This window comes from Haplochromis burtoni, unplaced genomic scaffold (assembly GCF_018398535.1).
Source record: "Haplochromis burtoni strain Fernald_Lab_line unplaced genomic scaffold, NCSU_Asbu1 Contig_67, whole genome shotgun sequence".
Classification (NCBI taxonomy): Eukaryota; Metazoa; Chordata; class Actinopteri; order Cichliformes; family Cichlidae; genus Haplochromis; species Haplochromis burtoni.
In genome coordinates this window covers 897,611-913,993 of record NW_024582428.1, presented here as the reverse complement: position 1 = coordinate 913,993, position 16,383 = coordinate 897,611, and the positions used below count along the sequence as shown (strand labels likewise).

Below are 16,383 nucleotides of genomic sequence, written 5' to 3'. Positions count from 1 at the left end.
TTGTACTATATTTTATTCCCTAACCAGCCAGTTAGAGAATCAATGAGGAATCGAAGCGTTAAATGATATTGATAATTGGTATCGCTAAATTCTTATCAGTTCCCATCCTTAGTCTTTAGCATTTAATATTCTTTTGAAAATTATTTATTTTCATATTTCTTAAATAGACATTGCAGTGTGTTATTAGTGGATGCCAAGAAAATACTGTTAAACTGAAGAAACTTACTGTTAAATTAGCAGTAATCAATTCAATTGAGGTATTCAGATGCCTTAATTAAAAAAAAAAGTGACATATTTTTACGTTTTCAATGTCCAGATCTTTGACTTTTGTTTAATTAAAAATAATTTTTAAAAATTAACAATAAATATTTAGTTTTGCTAAACTGATGAAGTGACTCTGTTGTACTTTTAAGTTATGTCAGCTTCCCATGGGAGACATGATTGAAAGCAATGAGTACCAATTACTAAATATTTTTTAATTTATTTATTAATCATGTTAGTTTTATTGTAGCTGAAGGGTACATGTCAAAGGTAAGTGCCTCTGTTCACATAAAAATATTCACACTATTAAAAATTTGTTTTGTGTGTTTCTGTTTGCTAGCTGTACGTATGGGCCATGACTGGCCATGACCTCAGCAGGACCCGGCCTTCCCCTGCGCCGATGCCGGCATCACCTTCAGAAGAGGCGACATCCTGGAGATTGTGAACCAGACGGATGCCCTCTGATGGCAGGCAAAGAAACTGCCCACACGGCATGTGCCAGCCTCATCCCCTCTATCAACCTACTCATGCTCGTCCAATCTTGTACTGCATATAATAGGTGAGCCACAGGTTTTGGACCTCTATTATGAAAGTGAATCCCACACAACCAGTGAAGCCAGTTTAAGGGGCAGAGTATAGACTATAACTACTCTAACTCTGCTTTGGTTTATGGAACTGTTTCTCAAACACAGTACAGGGAGTGCAGAATTATTAGGCAATGAGTATTTTGTCCACATCATCCTCTTCATGCATGTTGTCTTACTCCAAGCTGTATAGGCTCGAAAGCCTACTACCAATTAAGCATATTAGGTGATGTGGATCTCTGTAATGAGAAGGGGTGTGGTCTAATGACATCAACACCCTATATCAGGTGTGCATAATTATTAGGCAATGTCCTTTCCTTTGGCAAAATGGGTCAAAAGAAGGACTTGACAGGCTCAGAAAAGTCAAAAATAGTGAGATATCTTGCAGAGGGATGCAGCAGTCTCAAAATTGCAAAGCTTCTGAAGCGTGATCATCGAACAATCAAGCGTTTCATTCAAAATAGTCAACAGGGTCACAAGAAGCGTGTGGAAAAACCAAGGCGCAAAATAACTGCCCATGAACTGAGAAAAGTCAAGCGTGCAGCTGCCAAGATGCCACTTGCCACCAGTTTGGCCATATTTCAGAGCTGCAACATCACTGGAGTGCCCAAAAGCACAAGGTGTGCAATACTCAGAGACATGGCCAAGGTAAGAAAGGCTGAAAGACGACCACCACTGAACAAGATAAACAAGCTGAAACGTCAAGACTGGGCCAAGAAATATCTCAAGACTGGTTTTTCTAAGGTTTTATGGACTGATGAAATGAGAGTGAGTCTTGATGGGCCAGATGGATGGGCCCGTGGCTGGATTGGTAAAGGGCAGAGAGCTCCAGTCCGACTCAGACGCCAGCAAGGTGGAGGTGGAGTACTGGTTTGGGCTGGTATCATCAAAGATGAGCTTGTGGGGCCTTTTTGGGTTGAGGATGGAGTCAAGCTCAACTCCCAGTCCTACTACCAGTTTCTGGAAGACACCTTCTTCAAGCAGTGGTACAGGAAGAAGTCTGCATCCTTCAAGAAAAACATGATTTTCATGCAGGACAATGCTCCATCACACGCGTCCAAGTACTCCACAGCGTGGCTGGCAAGAAAGGGTATAAAAGAAGAAAAACTAATGACATGGCCTCCTTGTTCACCTGATCTGAACCCCATTGAGAACCTGTGGTCCATCATCAAATGTGAGATTTACAAGGAGGGAAAACAGTACACCTCTCTGAACAGTGTGTGGGAGGCTGTGGTTGCTGCTGCACGCAATGTTGATGGTGAACAGATCAAAACACTGACAGAATCCATGGCTTTTGAGTGTCCTTGCAAAGAAAGGTGGCTATATTGGTCGCTGATTTGTTTTTGTTTTGTTTTTGAATGTCAGAAATGTATATTTGTGAATGTGGAGATGTTATATTGGTGTCACTGGTAAAAATAAATAATTGAAATGGGTATATATTTGTTTTTTGTTAAGTTGCCTAATAATTATGCACAGTAATAGTCACCTGCACACACAGATATCCCCCTAAAATAGCTAAAACTAAAAACAAACTAAAAACTACTTCCAAAAACATTCAGCTTTGATATTAATGAGTTTTTTGGGAACATGGTTGTTGTTCAATAATAAAATTATTCCTCAAAAATACAACTTGCCTAATAATTCTGCACTCCCTGTATTTTGCAGTATACAGACATCCGAGGATGATGTCATTGCTCAGTTTTTGGGCTTTTCCTCTGAGATGTTCTAACTTTGACACTTGAGATCTTCTGGTTTGGGAACTCTGACTTCTTTTGCTTGTTTTTCTAGAATTGAATCATTTAGCATCTCTTCTTAAGCCTGACAATATTGCTTGTATGTAAAACAGATCCGCAGCAGTGACAGTTAATTTCCATCTATTTTGTATTATTTGAACTATTTTATAGGTTTTATTGTGTTATTACCACTGTATAAAGCAGGAATGGGCAATTAAGTTTCCCTAGGGGCCACATGAGAAACTGGAACTGTTGTGGAGGGCACATAGATTCAGAATTATGAGTCACCTTTATTGTCATTGCACAGTATTGTAAAAACTACAGCAAAATGAAATTTTCTTGTGTGATCAGTTCCAGCATTTACACACAAAAGCTTAAATACTTACATTAAATTAAGTTGTTCTTGCCAAGAAGGATAGGTGGAGTCTGTTGAGTTCTGTGATGGTCCTGAGAAAAAACTGTTGAGCAACCTGGTGGTATGGACTTTGAGGACTTTCTAACGCCTGCTGAATGGAAGTACGAAGAAAAGGTTGTACGACGGGTGTGTTTTGTCCTGCAGAATATTTTTTGTTCGTAAGGGGCAGCAGGTCCTAAAAAGATCATCTAGGGAGGTCAGAGGCAGTCCAATAATTTATTTAATCTGTTCTTATTACTTGTTTGAGGGATTTCTTGATCAATAAGCCTATAAAGAGATATAATGAATATTTCTCATGTGGCCCCTTCAGAAAATTAATTGCCCACCTCTGGTATAAAGTGTTTTGCACTTAGTTACTGCAACATTTTTATGTTATGGTTAGAATTTTGTGTAATTAACATCAAATTTCTGTTAGGTTGTTGGTGTTGTAATGGCGTGGGGTGTATTTTATTGACCCCTTAGTAGCAACTGAGTCTCATTTAAACAACACAGCCTACCTGAGTGTTGTTGCTGACCATGTCCATCCCTTCATGACCACAGTGTACCATCTTCTGATAGCTGCTTCCAGTAGGATCCCACACCATGTCAAAAAACTAAGATCATTTCGCACTGGTTTCTTGAACATGACAATGAGTTCACTCTACTCAAACAGCCCCCACAGTCATCAGATCTCAATCCAATAGAGCACCTTTGGGATGTGGTGGAACAGGAGATTCTCATCATGTATGTGCAGCCGACAAATCTCTGAAGAATGTTTCCAACACCTTGTTGAAGCTTTGCAAAGAACTGATATTGCTCTTTAGGTAAAAAAAAAAGGGTCCAACTGGTATTAGCAAAGGGTACCTAATAAAATAACTGTATTGATATAGTTCGGTGTATTGTGGTGACCTTTCCTGAAGTAGGATGACACTCGGAAAGTTCATCCTCCACCAAGGTCAATGCCCAACTTTGCAATTTTAAATAAAGTCGTCTTGAACTGCGCCAGAAATAATGTTTTTTCTCCTCTCTTACCCTTCTCCACGTCTTCACTGGGTTTCAACAAAGTACTTTATCTCATTATCTCTTTCATAGAGATACTAACCTCAAGTGAAGAATGTGTGTGAGCTTTGAGATCCTAATATAGATTTATAAACTGAAAGTCAAAGTGTTGTTTATTGTTTGCGTCTTTCATGGTTCTTTGCCAATCAGGGTGCGGCAAAGCCACATATCAGCTTTATACACACACTCTGACCCATAAAAGCATGTCACACCCAGCATGTGTGCCATGACCAACAACCACTTGAGCTCCTATTTTGAGTAAATGTTTTCTGGCGTGAATAAAAAAGCCAAGCCTTTTTCTAAAGTTGTTTTTCCCCCACTAACTGGAAGGTCATTATTTATTGACATCACATATTTCTCATGTTAATAACTACAATCCATACTGCTTTATAAAAGTATAGCAATTATTCACTTCAGCTGACAAATATTAGACTGATGTTTCCAGTCGGATGCCTTACTTACTTAAACAAAAAAAAAAGATATTGAAGTAGAAAATGTTTCTTTGATTTGCTGAGAAAATTCTTCACGTTAATAAACGGGACGCCCAACATCATACCAACCTATCTAAATCACCAGCTATTGTACACAAAAACTGTACCCAGCGGTTAAAACTTAGAAAAACACATTTTAAAGAATTTGTAACTTCTCGAGCCAATTTCTCCTGAAACTGCTGCACATCAAAGATCCAATAGATGCAATAAAATGTCAAAATGGTTTTAGTAGAAGTTCTCTGAGTGTAAAAGTCTCATTCTGTGGCATCCTGACTTAGACGTTATTGTTTTTGTGGCTTTGTTGAGGGGGTCAGTCGTCTTTGTCTCTCTGTCGGAGGCTCCTCGATTTGCCATTTTGTGTCTTGTTCCTTCGGAACGATGCCGGACCGCCTTCTTCTCCGAGGGAAGTGATGATGCGTTCTTTGAACTTCGGCTTGGGCTCCGGGGGCAGCTCTGCTGGAGCGCTGGCAGTGCTTCCCTCCACTTCAGGCAGCTGCAAATCCACATTTTCACTGAAATGAGAATAAAAGAGACAAAGAAAAAGCTCTTTAGTAGCTGCCGGCACACATATGTAGGATCTCGCTGTGTAACAACTCAAAGATGTTGCACTTACTACGGATCCTCTTCTTGCAGGATCTGCTCCCAGACTCCGTATGGATTGGCAGCTTTTGGCCTCTTGGCTTTCATTTCCCTTTGTGTCGCCTGTTCTTCTGTTTTCTCCGGTTCAGCTGTTGTGTTTTGGACCTCCTCAACTTTTGTCACCTCTTTATCGTCATCTTTAGGAGTGTCGTCACTCACTTTACCTTCATCCTCTTTTTCTGATGGCTCCGTCTCTGCTTTCCTTTTCTGCAAACAAAAATCAGGAAACCTGAACTGTAACAAGAAGAAGGTGAAGTTCGTCTATACAGACTCTCGCCTTCTCTTTGAACTACTCACCCTGAAGCTGATCTTTGGCACTTTGGGCTGCTGGCTGGTTTTCTCAGGGGCTTCAGCCTCTTGAAATGACGGGGCCCCGTTGGAACTCTCCTCCTCTCCTGATAGAGGCTCTGGCTGAGGGGTCACGGGATCCTCTGGACCCTCTCCTTCTTGGTTGGATTCAGAGCTGGATCCAGGCACCTCATCAGGGGGGAAGTCAGCAGGCTTCTCCCAGCTGGACTCTGAAGGGTGAGGGAAAAATGGATGTAATCCCACAGATGACATGAAATAGAAGAAGCCATTCATTTAGAAAGAGAAACACTCCACCTCCGGTTTCTGTGTTGTAGTAATATGTGTAACCATCAGGACTGACAGCTTCCATCCAAGCAGAGCCTGAAGTACTCTAGGAGAAACAATATTAAGATATATGAGCAACAGAACACCCCATTTGTAATTAAATTATATATTTATTTATTTATTTATTTATTTATTTATTTATTATATAAAACAGATATTAACTCCAGTCTGTTGAGTCTGTTCAGAGGCTGAACTCGCTCCCTGGAGGCCCTCTGGTTTTTCCCACTTAGATTCTGTCATATATAAACAGACAAAGGCAATAATCAAATGAAATATATTTAAAAAAACTAAACAAACTATAAACAGACAGACTTTCACGACATTTTCCATTATTCCTCACCTCCTGTTATTGTGTTGTAGTAATACGTGTGTCCATCATCTGTTAGGCCTTCAACCCAAACCTGCTCTTCTGTTTGCTGTCTGACCTTACCGCTTGCCTTCGCTGCTTTCTTCTGTGGCTTCTTTGGCTGGGGTTTCACTTGAACTTGTGGCCGTGCTGTCGTTTGCTCCGGAGAGCTTAGACCTAAACACAAAGATGCTCCGCTGAAATAAATCCAAGGAATTATACGCACAGGTTAAAGAACATCCCCTGACAATTACCTTGCGCTTCTCTTTCCATCCTCTTCAGATCTTCCTGATAGGCCTTCAACGCAGCTTCCTCCATCGCAGCAAACTCTTTGGACATGCGTTCCTCCTGCTTTGCCTTTTGAATGCTCTTCTTCTTAATCTGCAGGAGAAAGATAGGGTGAGATGAGTGGCAGTGGCTTGTGGCCAATAGGGAGACAGTATTGCAGTCAGCTGTGTTTATGTCTGCACCTTATCTCTCGTGCCAGTCGTGAGAATGGTGCCAAGACAGGCAGGCTGCTCATGCCCGTGTGTATCACTCGAGCACAAACTGATAATGATAGTGTGCCCTGTGTGACCGTGTACTGGGGGCCATTTTATGCATAATAAAGCTAAAATAAATAAAAAATAGAGCTTGTTCAAGGAAGGAGTCAGGGTAAACAGTATAAAATTTGTGATATTATAGTGACAAATATTTAAGAAAAAAAATATTTGTGTATTATGTGGTTCTTCTTTCAGTTGCTCCCTTTAGGGGATCATCTGCCACCATCTCATCTTATCTCTAGCGCACTCGCCTGTCACACCAACCCTCTGCATGTCATCCTTCATTACATCCATGAACCTCCTCTGAGGTCTTCCTCTTTTCCTCCTGCCTGGCAGCTCCATGTTGTCCAATATATTCACTATCCCTCCTCCACACATGTCTAAACCATCTCAGCCTGCTTCTCTAACTTTCTCTCCAAATCACTTGACCTGGGCTGTTCCTCTAATCCTGTACATGCTGGTCACTTCCAACGAATCAGAATCTGCTTTGCTGGCCAAGTGTACCAGTCTGCAAGTTTTTCGCTATTGAAGTAAACAGGATAGACAGACGGTACAGACAATAGCAACAATAACAACTTGTATACCATATACATATGTGTAATGGTACAATGGTGCAGTTTAAAGATGTTGGGATAAATTATGGAATAAAAAAAAAAGTAATGAATAACTGGTTACTACATATACAGTATATACATTGGAGGCTGTGACAGTTTATAGTTTTGTTAGCAGGTCTCACTACCATCATGTAAATCATCTTAGCTCTCTTGTGCACTGTCCATTGCTTTGGATAGTAGATCCCAGGTAATTCAAGACTTTATTGATTTTTACGGACACCTGTGTCTTTGTAAGTAAACAGACTGAAGGCCTCAATGGGAAGCTTTTCATATGAATGTAAATCAATTTAGCACGATGCATGAAGTTCAATTTCTAGACTTGTGGATGCTACAAAATAGATCTTAATTGTATTATTTGCTCAATTATTTTAATAATTTGATAATATTATGTAATCTGTTACTTCGTATATTTAAAAAAAAACAGAATAAAAGTTAGTACCTCTGAAATTTTGGCAGCCACATTTTCTTTGTGATTTTTCCCCCTTTCGTGGAACTCGATGCTCTGTGGAGAAAAACACGAGAAACATTAGCGTGGACGCCGTCCTCGGTAACACATAGCCACATCTTCCTGTATACTCACGGGCTTATTGTCTGCAATCCAGCACTTGCAGTACTGGCAGAATTTCCTTGGTTGTGACTTCCAGTAGTCAGCCCTACAAATGCAGAAATCAGTCAGACTGGCTGAATAACTGGCCATGTGTGTTATATATTTCAAAGCTTAAATAGCAAGAGTCTTGTCCCGTTACTTACATTTTTAAGTCTCTGTGGTGAAAATACGATCAAGAACTTAAGAAGAATGAAATGTGAAGACGATTGCTTCACTCATTTCAAGAATGACAACATAGTCCGTTTGTGATGACGTCATCGACAGCCGCCGCTGAACGACAGACAGAAGTCAAACTGAAGCTCGATGTGTGATGTCCCTTTTGTGGATAAAGAAGAAAGCGGCACGTATTCTTGTCACCCTGCTGAAAGGTTTTTAGAAAACAGCAGCTACGCCATAGACTCCTTCAAACACCCTAGAGGGACGTACTGAAATTCGTTCATAATATAGCACTTTTTTACTACAGCCATACTCGCTCAACTGTCAAATGACGATATAAATATCCGACATCACACTCTTTAATTAACGTCCCATATGGTCTAGCGGTTAGGATTCCTGGTTTTCACCCAGGCGGCCCGGGTTCGACTCCCGGTATGGGAACTACAATTTTTGTTAGTGAGTCTGCAGAACTTTCTTGAATCGCCTTACACTTCAGCTCAAGCACCTAATGCTCGTTGAAAATGGTACTTTTTTGGGAACATTGTATTGGTCCGCATGAGACACGATTACAGACAGTTGCGTCATCACTAGTGGCCGCTGCGTTTAAAGGCAGCGACTGACCCACCGACTTTGCCTGAGCACGGAACCGCTTCGCCGGTGGGAATAATCGGTTTCCTGTACAGTTCCGTGCCCGTAGCTCCGGGGCTGCCCATGAACGGCACCATGGCCGCGTCTTCCCATCGGATAATGCTGGGGCCACTGGTTGCTGCTATCGACCAGGGCACGAGCTCCACCCGCTTTCTGGTAAGACAAACCGGAGACAGCAGGGGCAGGAGGGTCTCCTCTAGCTAGCGGGTCACATTTAAATGACTGTGGACAGAGCCGCCGGTGTCCTTGGCTGTGCTTTTCATACGGGAACTCACAGTACTGTATCTACAGAGGAAATCTATATATTCATAACAAATGTCTGGTATCGTTTCACTTTACTGCAGTAGCAGTCTGTGCTCCCTGTAAAAAACAACATAAGATAAACTACCTTATTCATCAAGTTGGATGATCGTGCCTGGTTCTTGTTTTCCCAATAAATGTTGATTCTGAGCTTCTATTGGAATCTGTATAAAGGGAAATTTGTACCATGTAGGCCTCAATTCCAGGAATGGTTGACAAAGATTTGCACATGAAGGACATGGAGGCAAAAAAAGAAGAAGAATAAAGCTAGGAAGGATGCGCTAGTTTCAGTTAACAAGTAGTAAACTTTCCTATAAAGCACCGAACTCAAATAGTAATACAAGAAATATAAATTACATAGTATTGCCAAAAAAAAAGACAGAAACGTTAGACCGTATGTATAATTTAATGTATTTAACAAGAGAAAGGAAGACGAGCCACACACCCAAAACAGTCAGCTACTTTTGTTTTAACGTGTTCTTTTTTTATTTATGTCCTTGGGTGTGGCTGATAGTTGAGTGCCAAGAGTTTAATTGCTCTGAGTCACCTCAGCTGTCAGATAAAGACACATGGGTGAAGTGAATGTGTGTTCTGTGGCATTTAAACGTTTCATAACAAGTAAAAGGTAATATTTTTTTGCTGATTTTATTTATTTACATTTTTTAATGTAGTTTTGCACATTTTATTTTATTTATTGTTCCAGTGTTCTTGCACCGACTGTATCTTTGCATCTAATACCACAAGACACGTGCAGAGGTATTTTTGAAGGTGATAATTGTCCTGGGGTGACATATGCTATGCAGAGTTTACACTGCTTATCGCTTTAACACTTGCTTCCTCTAACACCGGTTGCATATTGCTATGTCAGGTCTGTCTAGGGTGTACCCCACCTCTTGCCCTGTGACAGCTTAGATAAACTCCAGCCCCCAGTAGAAGTGGAAATCACCAGAGACCCCATAATAGTGACATATTGTCACAGTACTTCAGTCACGATACAATATTTTTAACATTTTGGCGATATGCTAAATATTGCAGTAACATGCATTGCAATGTATCATCTTTTTTTCAACTGCAAATGATGTCTTTAATTTTTTTAAATCAAAAATGATATTATCCTGTAAGATTAAATTATCTCACTTTAGTTATTTTTTTCTTCTGCTAAATCAGAATGTCAAACATACCAACACTGGCACTAAAACCTGCGATTATTGTTGCCATAAGGTGGCATTTGTGGATGTTTGCTGTCCTATTATTACTTGTGTAATCAAGTCATCGGCCCAATAAAAATTAGCAAGTAGCTTTGTCGAGTTTGTCCAATGTCAATTTAATACAAGTTTTCTTGGCTAACGTCATCTCAAGATAGTGGTGCATGAGATGAGATGTTTGTAATATTCCCAGAGTGTTTTAATTAATTAATTAATTTTTTTCCCTTGATGCATAGTTTAGAAAAGCAGGTTTGTGATTCAACGAATGACAGTTTAAAGCCCACAGCTGCTGGGAAAATGTAAATGATGGCGTGGAAAAGCCTTTCATGTTGTTGTGCTGAAACAGGAAAAAAGCAGGCCTGGGAAGCTTTCCCAGAATCCTATCTGTAAAGGCACTGTGACGTTTTGTCTCTTTTAAGGTGTTTAATTCAAAAACAGCAGAGCTCCTCAGCCATCATCAGGTGGAAATCAAACAGAGCTTCCCAAAAGAAGGGTGAGTGATAAAACTACTGAAAATCCTCCACGTCACACCACACATGTTTATCTGTTTTAAAAATGGATTCTTCTCGCGATGTTAAGCTGGGTGGAGGAGGATCCCAAAGAAATCCTGCAGTCGGTGTACGAGTGCATGGAGCGGACATGTGAAAAGCTGACGCAGCTCAACATTGACATCTCCAACATCAAAGGTACGTGTGCATGGGGTTCACGCTGCCACCTGAGCACCATTTTCATCCATTTCAAAGCTCTGAAACCTCTGCTGTTTAAATTTGTCCAGCTATTGGAGTGACCAATCAAAGAGAGACCACGCTTGTTTGGGACAAAGAGACGGGGGAGCCTCTCTACAATGCAATCGGTACAGTCTGATATCTCTGTGCGACTTGTTTGATGTGTGTCCTACAGACCTGACATTAGCATTGAAATAAGCACTGACTTCTTAATGCCGCCTGATATTTGATATTCTATTTATTCGCTTTTTAAATCTTGCTTTTTTGAATTTATTGAGCTATTTGTATAGATAAAGGCACTTTATAGCTCTTTATTATTTTATTAAGCTGTTTACCTGGTGTAACTTGATTATATTCATTTAGACTTTTGTTTATTTTAGCTACTCAATTGAACACCTTCTTTTTGTGTAGTTTTAACATTTCAATGTTTGCGTTGTCATGTTTTAGTTATAAAGTGGTGCTTTTCACTTCTGTTTGAGCCTCATTCACACACATACACTCACACTCTAATGAATGCATTGGGGGCATCTTGGGATTCAGTATCTTTGCCCTCGACTTCCAGACTGAAGGAGCGAGGGATCAAACCACCAATCTCACAATAAGTAGATGACTGTGGTGGAACAGCAGATTCACATCATGGATGTGCATGCTGTCATGTTATTATGGACCAAAACATCTGAGGGATGTTTCCAGCACCCTGCTTGGAACATGTACCTAATAATTTGGCCAGTGAGTGTATGCAGCCTCTCAGTTCCCTCCAAAAAGCCAACTTTATTTTTATTGGCTCCCCCTCACCTGACTTCCTCCAACAGAATTCCCACCTTTGCATCTTTATGAGGACACAAGAAATCTGGACCCAGCTGGCATCAGCTTGGCACAAGAGCATTTATCGCTTAATGTTTTGGCCTGCAGGGATTTCTGGTTTATACACTGCCATGTTCAACACAAGCAGCCATGACTGTTATTACATCAGGGTGCTGTTGGTCTGATTGTGGATGTTGTGAAATAACTGCCATGCCTCTATTTAGTGTGGCTGGACCTGCGGACTCAGTCAACAGTTGAGCGGCTTATAAATAAAACTCCAGGAAGAAATAAGAACCACTTGAAGGTAACGTTGATCCGTGTTTGAGTTTGCACTTTTGTTCTGTTGAGTGCAGTTTAGGTAGGATGGTGTTGGCTATTTTCATCTATTTGAGTATATAATGTTTTTTAATCTCTGTGTATTTTGTGTATGGCCTCACATAAGAGATTCACATTCATGTCATTGCCACCCTGCAGCATAAAACGGGGCTCCCGATCAGCACTTACTTCAGCGCCGTCAAACTTCGCTGGTTGATGGACAACGTGGACGAGGTCCACCAAGCTGTGGTCTCGCACCGCGCCATGTTCGGCACAGTCGACTCCTGGCTTATTTGGGTAGTCACAGGCTTCCTTCTTTAAGAGAAGTCATAGACATGTTCTTTGAATAAAGTGGAAAACTATATTGACTTTATTTGTGTTTCTTTATTTGTGGCGCAGTGTCTGACAGGGGGTAAGTCAGGTGGAGTCCACTGCACGGACGTGACCAACGCCAGCAGAACCATGCTGTTTAACATTCACACGATGGACTGGGATCCAGAACTTTGCAAGTATGAGAGCTGAAAGTCACATCATAGTTATTTATGTATTCTATCATATTGGTGAAGAGGGTGGGGAAATACCACCTATAACACCTCTAAAATTATTCTGCTGAAGTCTCACCTCTCAATGCCATCAGATATTTTGGTATTCCTATGGAGATCTTACCCAGGGTGAGGAGCTCATCAGAAATATACGGCCTTATGGTAAGCATACGCACACTGTCTCTCCTAATCACAAAATCACTATAATCTGTGGTTATATTAACTTTTTACACTAAAGATTTCACTGTTGGAGTGACTCTAGTGTTCAGAGAGTGCATTGCCTCATGCAGCGAGACTAAAAGATGATAAGAGTTTTGCTTTGTGTTTGTACTTACCTCAGTGTGCTTTCAGACTGTTTAAGTGCATGAAAGTTGATTGAGAAATTCTTTTAGGCATTTTTTTGTGTGCCATTGTCTCTCTTCTCTCACTGGTAGAAAATATGTTCTAGCCGGGTAAGTAAGAACTCACCATCCCTATTTTCCTTCACATGCAAAGCCAACCCATCCTGCTTTTAACCCAACACAAACACACCATCACTCAGTGCATTTCCAAGATTCATATGAAGGCTAATGTTTCCATTAGATTAAGCGTCAAGCATTTAGAGTAGAGGTGGGAATAAGAGTAACCTCTGATAAGATGCTATTGTGATATCTGTGTAGCCAAAGACGGAAAAACAATGTAAAAAGGTAAAAAGCAAGAATTATGAATAAACTGAAGATCAGCGTTTTCACTATGATGTGACTTTAGTAACTAAATATAAAAGCGTACAGAAAGTGTTTTTTACTTTTAGTCTTTGTCATGCTAGGAAAGGTTTATCACTGCAGCCTGCCTGTTGATGCTTTGGGTGGGCATGTTTTTTTGGCTGAGCCCAAATGCACATGGCAAAGCAGCTCTTTTTCTTTCATGCACCCATTATGAGTAGATCCAGAGTGACTGTGCATACACGGAAACTAAATCTTTGCCCTGACTTCAGTAATATTTGCTCCAAAGATTTCCCCTCAGTCATTATAAAGCATTGTTCTTATCACAGCTCATTTTGCTGCCCCCAAGGGACCGATTGCAGGCATTACCATCAATAGAGCAGAGAAACTGTAGAAGTAGAAAAGACCAGTGAGTGTTTTTACAGCCAGTACACAACCATGTCAGCTCTATTGGAAATGTGCTAGATGGACCCTGTTCACTGTGGTGGCATGCTCCTGGGGTGGTTGTCATTGGTGGACCATCTTCTTCTCCTCCAGCATCCCATCTTCTAAATCTCTTCACTCTTGGGCATGATTTTATTTCACCGACTTTTTATGTGTTATCTTTTTAAATGTCATACCGAAGCCACGTGTAGGAGTGAAGACATTTTAGTAGATACAGGTTCACACTCACCCGCCTTTGTTTCCCTCACTGTGATTTCACTGTTATACTAAACTCTGTACAATTCAAATTTCAGCAGTATGTTTTTGTTATTTGGCTTCATACAGTCAAATAATAATGAATCCCCCCCCCCCCCCTTTTTTTTTTTTCAGGCTATTGTTCGTAGTGTTTAAAATTGAGTTTTTGTGCTATTGGTTTAAGATTTTAACAACAACAACAAAAAACCCCAGTTATAATCAGGCATGAGTGTCAACATCTACTTAATACAAGAGACAGTTGATGCCATTTTACTGTTAGGCGCTTATACTTGCTTTCATTTTTTTTCTCTTGCCAGAAATCAGGGGCTCTTTCAGGTATTCCAATATCAGGGGTAAGTCTGACTTAATTTAAAAAAAAAATAATTTAATATTGTTTTAGTGTTTGTCATGCAGTGTGAGAGGTTAATCCAATATGTGTATGTATTCTATTTAAAATAAATAAATAAATAAATAAACAGTGTCTTGGGGATCAGTCAGCAGCGCTTGTTGGGCAGATGTGCTTTCAGGACGGGCAGGCTAAAAACACGTAGGTGATATTTATAGGTCTGCTTTTTATTAAAACTTGACCCCTTTGCTAAAAATCCAGCTAAGTATGAGTTTATTATGTTTCAGGTATGGGACCGGCTGCTTTCTCCTGCGAAACACTGGGGTTAAGGTCTTCTACCTAAGACTTGAGTTTAAACACTGTGGTACCATCGTACAGGCATTTACATAGTGCTACTTTTCTTGTGTCTGCTGTTTTACAGCCTGTGATGTCAGAGCACGGACTTCTGACCACTGTGGCATACAAACTTGGTCGGGACAAGCCTGCCTGTTATGCACTGGAGGTACAGTATATACAGCATATATAAATAAAGTGATATTTGACATGGATATCAAAACGATAACGCCCACTTACATAATATTCTCTCTAATCCTTCAGCTCTTTCCCGAAGTATGGAGGACAAAAACTGCCAAAATCAAAAACACATGATTGACTTTGGGGGGGGGAAATAATAATAATAATAATAACTTCGTTTTAATAATAATTTGTTAAGGTTTTCATGATTTTTCATAAAAATCCAATAATTTAATGAATTTCATGTCATAAAACCAAGAAAATGCAAATATTTTAGAAATCTGTCAAAAACGTGTTTAAAGCTAAGAATGACGGAAGTCACGTTTTTATTCTCAAATTTGAGCTGGCACAGTGGGCACTGTATACATTTGAATGACAGACCCCTGTTCAATGTAGTGTAAATGTATAAACAAAGTTTAAAAATAATAAATACAACTGGGAAAAAGTGGGCAGGAATTGCAGAGGCAAGATCAATTAAAAAAAAAAAAGAAGGAATTAAAGATAAACAAAGAAAATGAAATAAATTATAAAATAAGGGGATTAATACAGATGTGAGTATATGTATGTTGCAGCTGTAGTTTAGCATTTTGTAATTGGTTTTTATTTATTTATTTTTATTGCATTTTGACTTTTTGTTTTTAACTCGGGTTAGTTTCAGAGTGGAGGGCAGATGTCAGAGGCGATATTTAAGGAAATCAGAATAGGACTCACAATGAACACACACATACAATGAACACACCTATCAGCTGAAATTGATTTATTTTTTTTTACTAAAAACCAAGGAAATTTTTAGTTAGCTAAAAAATAATAATTTTCTTATTTATTAAGTGAGCTATATATTTATTTAGATTTTGGCTCGTTTAGTCTTCCAAAGAGGATACAGAAATGTGAGTATCTGAAATGACAGGTAATCTGAATATGTATTGTTTTTGTTTTCCTGCTCTTTGCTGTCAGGGCTCCGTGGCCATCGCTGGAGCTGTGGTCCGCTGGTTGCAGGACAATCTCGGGATCATTGGATCATCTGAAGAACTTGGTAGGTTCTGCTCTTGTTTCGGGGCATGAGGTGTATCCGGATTATCTGTAAAAGGAATAATAAAAGTTGACTTTGTACATGTATAGAGATGGACCGATCCGATATTGCGTATCGGTCCGATACTGACATAAATTACTGGATTGGGGAAAAAAAATGTAATCTGATCCATTAAATATCAACAAAGCACCTCACAAAACTTGCGACATGGCGTAACTCGGCTCATAACCGTAGCACGTTGCAGCAGTGCGCGTCACGTGATAGAGGGCTGTGTGTATTTGTAGCCTCGCTAGCAATCCGGCATTTCATCTCTGAGGAAGTTATCCCAGAGAGAAGTAAAGCAAGTGTGTAAGTTCATCTCTGAATGTTTGTAAAGCATTCCTGCGTTAAGCTTAACAACCGATATATGGAGCGACTGCCTCTCTCTCCTCCCTCTCCTGCTGCTACTTCAATCATGAAACTGATCAATGATCAGCTGATCGGCTTTTCTTTCGTGAGTCCTCTCTCTTGTTTGTCT

General features: G+C 40.1%; 2 protein-coding genes and 1 non-coding gene across 4 annotated transcripts in view; 2 read left to right on the top strand and 1 right to left on the bottom strand.

Annotated features, from left to right (window-relative positions):
• Nucleotides 1–4,336: 4,336 nt before the first annotated feature.
• Nucleotides 4,337–8,175, bottom strand: wbp4 (WW domain binding protein 4). The gene is made up of 10 exons (XM_005937328.2): nt 8,047–8,175; nt 7,877–7,949; nt 7,736–7,798; nt 6,395–6,521; nt 6,135–6,317; nt 5,957–6,027; nt 5,765–5,840; nt 5,459–5,679; nt 5,136–5,368; nt 4,337–5,034 (listed from the first exon to the last, which is right to left on the bottom strand). Coding segments are annotated over exons 1-10 (1,251 nt in total). The 5' UTR covers nt 8,049–8,175; the 3' UTR covers nt 4,337–4,832.
• Nucleotides 8,176–8,213: 38 nt separating this feature from the next.
• The window catches only part of LOC102308433 (glycerol kinase), a 16,897-nt gene continuing 8,727 nt past the window's right edge, over nt 8,214–16,383 (top strand). The window contains exons 1-14 of one of the 2 annotated variants that reach the window (XM_005937329.2): nt 8,214–8,863; nt 10,632–10,705; nt 10,792–10,898; nt 10,988–11,065; nt 11,966–12,045; nt 12,216–12,353; nt 12,456–12,565; nt 12,694–12,760; nt 13,033–13,050; nt 14,295–14,330; nt 14,457–14,524; nt 14,611–14,653; nt 14,745–14,825; nt 15,791–15,869. In XM_005937329.2, the coding sequence (XP_005937391.1) occupies nt 8,771–8,863; nt 10,632–10,705; nt 10,792–10,898; nt 10,988–11,065; nt 11,966–12,045; nt 12,216–12,353; nt 12,456–12,565; nt 12,694–12,760; nt 13,033–13,050; nt 14,295–14,330; nt 14,457–14,524; nt 14,611–14,653; nt 14,745–14,825; nt 15,791–15,869 (1,072 nt within the window). In that variant the 5' untranslated portion in view covers nt 8,214–8,770. The remainder of the gene's footprint in view (nt 8,864–10,631; nt 10,706–10,791; nt 10,899–10,987; nt 11,066–11,965; nt 12,046–12,215; nt 12,354–12,455; nt 12,566–12,693; nt 12,761–13,032; nt 13,051–14,294; nt 14,331–14,456; nt 14,525–14,610; nt 14,654–14,744; nt 14,826–15,790; nt 15,870–16,383) is intronic. The other variant, XM_005937330.2, reaches the window with a different exon arrangement.
• Nucleotides 8,429–8,500, top strand: trnae-uuc. The gene has a single exon. It is a non-coding gene; the product is annotated as a tRNA-Glu (tRNA).

Excerpts from the sequence above, each read along its gene's own strand:
- wbp4 (XM_005937328.2), bottom strand. Across the intron at positions 7,799-7,876 it reads GGATTGCAGACAATAAGCCC|AGCATCGAGTTCCACGAAAG; the intron begins GTGAGTATACAG and ends TTTTCTCCACAG. Across the intron at positions 6,028-6,134 it reads CTACAACACAATAACAGGAG|AATCTAAGTGGGAAAAACCA; the intron begins GTGAGGAATAAT and ends TATATATGACAG.